Source organism: Clupea harengus, chromosome 24, assembly GCF_900700415.2.
Source record: "Clupea harengus chromosome 24, Ch_v2.0.2, whole genome shotgun sequence".
Lineage (NCBI taxonomy): Eukaryota > Metazoa > Chordata > Actinopteri > Clupeiformes > Clupeidae > Clupea > Clupea harengus.
In genome coordinates this window covers 9,640,186-9,650,185 of record NC_045175.1, presented here as the reverse complement: position 1 = coordinate 9,650,185, position 10,000 = coordinate 9,640,186, and the positions used below count along the sequence as shown (strand labels likewise).

Below are 10,000 nucleotides of genomic sequence, written 5' to 3'. Positions count from 1 at the left end.
AAATTAAAAAATAAATTAAAATAAACTAAATAATTAATTCAGGCTGGATATGAACCCCAGCTGGCTTAAGGTGGGTGAGTGTTAGCCTGTGCCTATGATAAGTGTTTATCTGAATAATCTTGCAATAAGGATTCTCAAAAGCTCACCCAATACCCCCCGGCCCCGCCCGCCCCGCCCCAGAACTCACACACAAATATGACTTTATGGACTCATGGACTGCACTCTAACACTCTACCCTGCACTTATTGATGCACCTCTATACTGGTATATATATATTGCTTTTTTTTTTAACTCAGGGATATTTATTTATCTATTTATTAATTGCTATTAATTATTATTTAGCTGTGGCAGTTTGTGAGCAACTTAAGTGTTTTAGCTGTCTGATGCTGCCTCGTCTGTCTCGTTGTTTTTGTGACAATGACAATAAAGCACTTTGAACTTGAAATCACCAGAATAGACAACTGTTCAACGTGAATATGTAAAGGCCTATAAAAGGTCATTGAATACAGACAGGAATTTCACGAGGTACATTTGGATGAACAAGGCAGATGCTAGATGACCTATTCATGGATGAAATTGAGGTTTCCCAAGTGCAGTGTTGTGCACGTTCACACCTCTCATGAACTAGTTCAAAGTTCAGTTCATACAAGTAAACATGAATCGTTCACGTTCATAGTTCACCATTTAAATTCTGAACTAGTTCATAGTTCAGTTCAGTTCATTTTCATTTTTTTTTTATTAGTATGTAGTACCATTTAAATAATGAATTATACAGGGAACTAATAATAATAACTTGCTCTTCAGCAATGATATGCTACTGGCTTAATCTCAGAGCAACAAGAGCATGTACACTAAATGAAAGACCGCTCAAATGTTAGCATAGGTAAACCCTGTAACACTCGTATTTGTACATTAGCAGCTCATGCTAAGCGAGTTCACGAACAGTGCATCATGCTAGATCAATTAAGTGACAGTGCTCGTAACAATGATGAGAAAGCTAAACTATAACAAACACATAATGACAAGGTAGGCTACAAAGTCAAACTCACGTATACATGGACGCACACAACTTCAACAAAGTGCAACGTTCAATTATGTGAAAATATGGCCGAAGTTAACTGCTACTCCATCTAAATATGCCATGAAGCGATATCAAAACATTGCACCGTGAGAAGTGGAGTCACATGACCAACGCAATTACCAAATATGGTCATTTAACGAAACATGGTCTGTCTGGGCAATTTCACAAATAATTACTATGGCCTTTTTAAGCAACGACATGGTACAAGCATTCGATTTAGACAGCTTCTTTCCTCAGCAGAAGGAAAACATTCCGTAATGTTTTAGCTAGACCTCAGTGGCGCTGGACCTCAGATAATATGAACGTGTTCACCGTTCAAATTCATTATTTGTCATGAAGTTGCGTTCAGTTCATCGTTCTCATAAAAATGAACGTGTTCAATGAACGCGTTCTTTTGAACGCGTTCATGCACAACACTGCCCAAGTGTCAGTTATTTGCCCCTCATTAAAAACACGCAGGTGTGTCAGTCCACGTGCTACACTGAGTCATTAACCACGTAAGTTCAAACTACTAACTAACATGGTTCAAACTTACATAGTACTATGTTGGTCCGACCATTTTTGGAAACCGTCACGCTTCAGATGTAAGTTAGTTTGAACTGAAATGGTATGATGCATCGTTAATGCTAGCCTCCATTGTACGGCGAACGTTCCCCAGTATGGTTCTGCCAGACTTAGCTGCACCCCTACATGCTCACTGCTCACTGTTCTCCTCTTTTTCTGGGGTGCAGCCTGCGCTGGGAAGGAGCCAGTCATTGATCCCCCCAGTCTGGTGGTGAAGTACGGAGAACCGGCCACAGCAAACTGTAGCGCTCAATCCAACGCCACAATAATAGGCTGGGAGACAACAGTGGGATCTAAAACGGAAAACGACATACAGCAGCTGGTGTGGAGTGTGCCCAGCGTCACTGAATGGGCACTGGGGCGTGGCATAAAGTGCTTCACCACTTCTGAGGCGCACGGGCAATGCGAGACCGATCTACCCATCACCATCTACCGTGAGTGAATCTGTTGTGCCCTGCCATAGAGTCCTGTAAACTACCTGTACGAAAAGCAGATGACTTCTATCAGCATCTGTATATACAACAACCATACTGTGGTCATCATACTGTATACATGTATTTTATTTACATACTATTTTGTCTTGTAGTTCACTTTTAGCTAACTTATGTGTATGGTCGGTACACTGGGTGTCCTTTCCATCTCTTATGTACAATAATAACAAACGACATAACGAGTATACCGTAACATCAATGTTATTTAACTATCTCTCCATCTGTCTATCTCTATCTGTGTGTGTGTGTGTGTGTGTGTGTGTGTGTGTGTGTGTGCATGTGTGTGCGTGTGTACGTGTGTGTGTGTGTGTGTGTGTGTGTGTGTACCTCTACAGAAATGCCAGATAGTGTGATCCTTAGCTTATTAAACCACACTGGTCCACTACTTGAAGGACAGGAGTACTGGCTGGAGTGTGTTGTTCAGAGTGTTGCTCCAGCTAAGAACCTCACTGTCATCTGGTCCAGAGGGGACACTGAGCTGCAACGCTCAGGCTTCCCTCAGTTCTCTATTGAGGGCGATCTATCTAAGGACGTCACTGTGAGAACTAAGCTGAGTCTTACAGCTTCCAGAGAGGACCATGAAGCCTCCTACAGCTGTGCAGCCAAACTGGATCTGAACACAGCTGAGCCCATTCCTGAGATCAGATATATTTACCAGCTTGAAGCTGTATTTTGTAAGTCTTTAAAAATATAAATGCATTCATTTCATTATTTTTTTGAAGAATATAACAGAGATTCGTTACGCGCTGAGCTAGTTCTGATAGGAGATTTTTTTTTTAATTGTCATTCTTATCATGTCTCCTCCCATCCCTTGGAAGACAAACCCAGGGTGCTTCAAACCAGGGGGAATGTGACCATCTTCGCTGGCAACAAACTGAAGTTGATGTGCGAGGCTGATGCCAACCCCAGGCCCTCATATCAATGGAGACACAAGGGTGTGGTGTTACCGAATAAGGACAAGAACACACTCCTGATTGACTCTGCCACTGCAGACAACGCGGGTGTTTATGAGTGCGTCATCAGCAACACTCAAGGACAGGCCTCTGCTGTGATGAGCATCGAGGTGAAGGGTGAGTTGGATGCTGAGACCTCCTTCGCATGTTTCATTACTGCATTCCTTTTTAGGTTTCAGTGCACCAAGGCTGAGCGACTCATCTCTTTCTAACCCCTCTAACCTCTCTAGCTGAATTAATGTTTGTCTCTGTCTAAAATGTACATATGTTAAACAGCTAGTATGACCACTGTTTCTCTCTCCCTCTCTTCCTCTCTCCCTCTCCGTCCCTCTCTCTCAATCCCTCTCTTTCTCTCTGTCCCTCTCCCTCTCTCTCACTTCCTCTCTCTCTCTGTCCATCTCACTCTCTCTCACTCCCTCTCTTTCTCTCTCTCCCTCTCCCTCTTTCTCACTCCCTCTTTTTTTCTCTCTGTCTCTGTCCCTCTCCCTCTCTCTCACTTCCTCTCCCTCTTTCTCTGTCCCTTTCTCTCTCTCCCTCTCCCTCTTTCTCACTCCCTCTTTTTTTCTCTCTGTCTCTGTCCCTCTCCCTCTCTCTCACTCCCTCTCCCTCTTTCTCTGTCCCTCTCTCTCTCTGTCCCTCTCCCTCTTTCTCCCTCTTTCTCTCTGTCCCTCTTCCTCTCTCTCACTCTCTCTCTCTCTCTCTCTCTCTATTGATGAGACTTTACTGATGAATGTTACAATCATTTCATTCATTTGGCCAAAACATTTATCTTGCATGGGTTGGATATGGCACAGGTGCCTGTTATAGGTGCCAGGACCGTTAGTTATTCTTGAATACTTTTGAGAGTTCCGTTTAAAAACTTCCGTTTAAAAGTTGGAGCCTGTGCCAAGCATGTGGAACTGAAAATAGCCCGAAGTTAGGCTATCTATTAGTCCCACAAGTTTGATGTGTATGTCAATGAGGTCACTGCAGATGAGATAGAATCAGGTTCAGAAATGAAATCATTTTTTCAACAATAATTTTTTTTTTGTCCAACTGGCTGACCTCACTCCTTACTCGCCCTTTCAGGTTGTGCTGTTTAGAAACATGAATGTTTAACTGAAAAAAACTCGAAAGGACTGCACTTTCTAAACTTGAATTTCCCACCTTAGACAGGAGAGTCAGGTGTACAGTTCATACTTAAAGGAACCTGCTGAGATGGTTCATGAACTGTTTGGTTCTGCCAGACATAGCTGCACCCCTACATGCTCACTGCTCACTGTTCTCCTCTTTTTCTGGGGTGCAGGTCCGGACTGCGCTGGGAAGGAGCCAGTCATCGATCCCCCCAGTCTGGTGGTGAAGTACGGAGAACCGGCCACAGCAAAATGTAGCGCTCAATCCAACGCCACAATAATAGGCTGGGAGACAACAGTGGGAGCTGAAACGGAATATAACATACAGCAGCTGGTGTGGAGTGTGCCCAGCGTCACTGAATGGGCACTGGCGCGTGGCATAAAGTGCTTCACCACTTCTGATGAGGACGGGCAATGCGAGACCGATCTACCCATCACCATCTACAGTAAGTGAATCTGTTGTGCCCTGCCATAGAGTCCTGTATGCTGTCTATCTTATTGAGCTGTCTATGATGTTGTTATTGTATGAATCTATAGTTTGATTGTTGTTTCTTTGCTTCACTACCTTAGAACGGAAGATGTAATATAATTTGTGAAGTTCTAGACCTACCAACCCACTAGTAAAATGTCATTAGAAACGCACAATGGGATAGCTTAGGTTGAAATTAAACGAATTTAAGCAAACATACACAAATGTAAAATGTATCCATATTTGGTGTGGGTTATTGTGTGTGTATTGTGTTATAGTTCACTTTTAGCTAACTTGTACTGTGTGTGGTGTGTGTGTGTGTGTGTGTGTGTGTGTGTGTGTGTGTGTGTGTGTGTGTGTGTGTGTGTGTGTGTGTGTGTGTGTGTGTGTGTGTGTGTGTGTGTGTGTGTGCCTCTACAGAAATTCCAGAGAATGTGATCCTTAGCTTATTAGACCACACTGGTCCACTACTTGAGGGACAGGAGTACTGGCTGGAGTGTGTTGTTCAGAGCGTTGCTCCAGCTAAGAACCTCACTGTCATCTGGTTCAGAGGGGACACTGAGCTGAAACGCTCAGGCTTCCCTCAGTTCTCTATAGAGGGCGATCTATCGAAGGACGTCACTGTGAGAACTAAGCTGAGTCTTACCGCTTCCAGAGAGGACCATGGAGCCTCCTACCGCTGTGCAGCCAAACTGGATCTGAACACAGCTGAGCCCGTCCCTGAGACCAGCTCTAGTATCCAGCTGGAAGTACATTGTAGGTCCTTCAAAATCAAATATAAATTTCATTTTTTTATTATTATTTTGAAAGAACAGATCCTTTATAAACTGAGCAAGTTTTAGAAGAAGATTTAAAAAGCATAATGAAAAGAAATTATGAATGATAAAGAGGTTATATTGATTATAGTTATTAATACAATTATCATAATTTTTATGCAGGATACGATTTGTCCTAGGCCTCATCATTCTCAACATCTTTTTCCCTTTTTCTCCCTAATTGCTAATTCTCTCTGCTGTCACCCCTCTCATTATGTCTCTACCCCGCCCCCCTCTCTCCTCTCTCACAGACAAACCAAGAATGGGGAGTCCCAGTCACAATGTGACCATGACCGTGACGGAGGGTGACAAGTTGGACTTTAACTGCTCAGCTGAGGCCAACCCCAGCCCTACATACCAGTGGATGTTCAACAACGTCATTCTAGAGAACGAGAACAACCCTACTCTCATTATTGAGTCCATCCAGCCTGACAAAGGGGGCGTCTACCGGTGCACCGCCCGTAACATCAGAGGAGAAGGCTTTGTAGAGATGAGAGTGGATGTCGTGTGTGAGTTGAATGTTTTTTTTCACATTTTTGTCTGTCTGTATAAAAGCTAAAACGTTGCCGTTAGATATTTCGAAATAACTGAAAGTTGGTTATCCAGACCGTTTCCATTTAACAACTGATGTTAGTTTTGCGTAAGACTAGAGAAAGAAGAGTAAATCTACAAGTAAAAATCACACTTTGTTCACACACTGAATCAGAGCACCACATTTTGTATTGTTGTTTGGGAACAATCTTCAGTGACAACGTCCAGCCCTTTTCCCAGTACACTGCATGTGTTGTATGACATGATAGTCACTGTCCATTGACATGACACGCATCATTGTTGATAATCTTCCTTTTGTGTACTGTAATTCAATTACCAGTCTTTTTCATATCTGCCATGTTCCTCCTCTCTCCCTCAGCAAATTACCTGCTGTGGATCGCCATCTTTGTGGCGATAGCCATAGGTGTTCTGCTAGCGGTCAGCTATTGTGTCTACCGCACCCACCATAAGAAACACAAGACTGGCCAGTACCTCCTGACCAAGATTAAACATGGGGCCAGCAACAGTGGACAGGTGGCTCAGGCCAATGGGCATTCAGTGTAAGGGGGGGGCAAGGGGGCGGGGTTTGTGGATGACGGCCAATGGGAGGTGTGCCGGAGGGAAATGGCGGATGCGGCAACTGAACCGACAGAACAGAAGAGGAGAAGTAACTTGTGATAAGTTGGTCCCAGCGTCCACTATGAAGTGGCAAAGTAAGTGAGAGACTTTTGACCTCCTGGAATATTTATTTGCATCCAAAACTGATCTTCTCTCTCGCTTGCTCGCTGTCTGAAGACAAGGGACATGACTATGAGTCAGCACTACACACTAACCACTCAATCAAGCAGTATTAATGCCTGGACGTCACAAACATCAAATCAATCTGCTAAACCAACCACATGTGCCTGGGTGTACTATGAGACAAAGAAGAGAGAGGATGAAGTTAACAGGAACTTAACAGGAGAAAAACAGCCATGTCACTTCCTCCACATGTGACAGGCCTTAGGAACCTGTGTAATGGAAAAACAAAAACAAGAAGTTGGACAGTGACTATGTGGGTTTTTTTTATGGAAAATGTTATTCATTTCAGGTGTCCCATGTTCTGTTTTATGTGTGAATAACTTAAAAGAAAAAAAATATGAATAATGCTTTAGACCAGTTTCAGCGTCCCTGACAACCATCGTCAAGCACGTACTCAAAGAACAAGCAAACCGAGAGCCATAGTAAACAATTAGGATCAAAGAAGCTTTTTGCTAGAACATGCTAGAACATGCTAGAACATGGTCAATTTGAGTGTGGTTTATGGTTGTTCAAACCATTCCAACCAGGATAAATGAAGCTATTACTGTTTGCCTTCTGTGATGTGTAAAAATGAAATTATTGAAAATGGGAATGATTAACCCGGGACAAATTATAAAAAATCTTCAATAAAGGAGATTAATCTGACCAGTTAATATAAAACTACATATATATAAAGACTATGACTAATATATTATATATATCGCCCAAACAAGTCACATATATTGTGTCACACAATGGTTACCTCCACGGTGAGATCTCCAAAATCTGTACAGAGAACTTCTCAAACCCGTCCGTTAGCAAGTTTTCATAGCTTTTTATGCTTTTGTAGTTCATCAGGCTCTCTTGTGTGTAGCTGCTTTAGTTGAAAGTATATAAAGTAAATAAATACATCCCAACATGGATGTATGTCATGCTAGGCCACAGGTCCACATCGTCTTTGAATTCTTCCTTTGGACATATAAGGACCTCGTCCCGAAATGAATCCAAATTTTTCTAAGTACTGACCTTTCACTCCTTTGCTTGTCAAACTCTAAAAATATCTACGCAATAGGCTCTTATCTTTCAAATTTGATCAAGGTTTAGCAAGCTCGCTTTCTATGTGCCAAAGTGTAAACAAACCAGTGCTTGTCCTCTGAGTTCTTCTTGACGTCGTCTTGTTCGTCTTCAGAATATATTTTCCTAAAAAAACAGTATCTGTGTATTTGTGTAACAACAATGATAGTTCGTGTATGTGGATATGTGTGTATGGGCGTGCCGTCAATTCTTAAAGATAATAAGCTAATTATTTTGTACAGTTGTTAATATGCTTTCAGAAAATGTACATCCTGAATTGTTTCAGAACTGTACGCCTCTGAATGGCAGAGAGTGTGAGTGAGTGTGTGTTTGGGGGGGGGGAACGCCCAAGTATTTCCCGGAAGAATTTGTTTTGAATAACTTTTGGCTTTCAGGCTGACTCCAATAACGAGTTCACAGAAACAGATTCCAGTTCTTCTTTTAATGCAATTTTACTCACCAAGCTAATGTGGCATTAGCTTGGTGATTTTACCAAATCAGGTAAATAAATCAAGACAATGAAAAGAGAAAAGTGGTATTGGTGTTTACATCTGTTCATCGTTTTGTTTGGATTTTCATCTTTTTTTCTGTGCAAATGTATGTCGATATTTAGACAGGTAGTTTGAGAGGAGGTTGTGCATATGTGTGTTACTGTGGTCTCGTAAAGGAGATGTGTGCCGGGTGATATTAAAGGGTGAACTTAAAGGGTTAACTACTGACTGCTGCTGCCTGGTGAAGTTGATCTTAACGGGTGAACTTAAAGGGTTAACTATTGACTGCTGCTGCTGGGGGATACTTAACATTTTCTGGCAAGGGAAGGAAATTTTAAGAACGTGCGGACGTTGAGTTCAGGGCTCAGTGGAAAGAAGAACATGCAGGTACACACACACACGAATGCATGCACACACATACACACACACAAACACGAATGTGCACACACACACACACAAACAAGAATGCTTGCAACGCACACACACACACACACACACACAAACACGAATGCGTGCACACATACACACACACGCACACACTCACACACAAATGCGTGCACACATACACACACACACACACACACACACTCACACACACACTGACAAATATCCACAGGCACACATTATATAAATGTAGAGTAGAGCACAGCATAGAGAGAGCTCTTTAATGGAGACGTGCGGAACATCACATCATTCACATCATTCACACTCTACGCAATAGGCTCTTATCTTTCAAATTTGATCAAGGTTTAGGAAGCTCGCTTTCTATGTGCCAAAGTGTAACGCCCAGGTATTTCCAGGAAGAATTTGTTTTGAATAACTCTTGGCCTTCTAAAAGAGTTCTCAGGCTGACTCCCAGAAACACAGTGGCGTTTCCTACATTATGGGCATGTGGGGCACTGCCCCACCAGATCCAGATGGCGCTGTTGTGCAGAAAGCTCAATAAATCTGTGCTTTGTGGTAAAATATATCTTATTGTATTTAATATGCAAAGTAGCGTGAATGTGTGTGTGTGAATAAACTTGACTCACAAGCATTATAGTCCTGTTTTGGAGTAATTTGATTCGTGTGTGTTTCTGTCTGTGTGCTTGCTCTGTGAAATGCTGCTCTCCGCTGTCCCTCTCTGCTCTGTGGGGCAGCGGCGCAAGCTTAAGACTTTTGCTTTGGAAACACCAATGAGCGTGAACCACACAGGCCAAAGTTTACATTGGGAGATGGGGCACTTTCAGATCTGCCCCACGAAATCTGCCTAGCAACTCGACTTGAATATTGTGAAAACCGCGAGAACTGTACCCTGTGACCGTTTGGGGCCACACAGACCAGACGACTTGATCCTGCTGCAGCCTGGTGAGAAAGCGACTCGAACTTTCAAGACGGAATGGTATGACAGAAAGACATGGCTAACTGCTAGCACATCAAAACGAGCACTGTTTTCTTTCCCATGCCTTCTTTTTGGAAATGGCACTAATGCAGACTCAGTTTGGACAACGGATGGATTCAAAGACCTGAAGCGCAGAAAGAACCGCCACGCCAACTTGCTATTTAAGTGATCTGCATTGATAAGTCAAACCTTTTTTTTTTGGAGCTGATGGATGTATCAATGCAATCTGCAAGGACATCGTCTTTTTACAAAGTTTTG

The 10,000-nt window shown here is 42.6% G+C and overlaps 1 protein-coding gene across 5 annotated transcripts in view; it reads left to right on the top strand.

The window, feature by feature from the left end:
* LOC105895795 (hemicentin-1) overlaps positions 1–10,000 on the top strand; it is a 72,565-nt gene that overhangs the window by 55,877 nt on the left and 6,688 nt on the right. For 3 of the 5 annotated variants that reach the window (XR_006151630.1, XR_004163064.2, XR_006151631.1), the window contains exons 9-14: positions 2,472–2,810; positions 2,955–3,206; positions 4,375–4,647; positions 5,091–5,426; positions 5,737–5,994; positions 6,396–8,502. Coding sequence is in view for 2 of the 5 variants with exons in the window: in XM_031561790.2 (XP_031417650.1) it covers positions 2,472–2,810; positions 2,955–3,206; positions 4,375–4,647; positions 5,091–5,426; positions 5,737–5,994; positions 6,396–6,580 (1,643 nt within the window). In the remaining 3 variants the exon portion in view is untranslated. Of the gene's footprint in view, positions 1–2,471; positions 2,811–2,954; positions 3,207–4,374; positions 4,648–5,090; positions 5,427–5,736; positions 5,995–6,395; positions 8,746–10,000 lie in introns of those variants that run through there. The other 2 variants (XM_031561790.2, XM_031561788.2) reach the window with 2 other exon arrangements.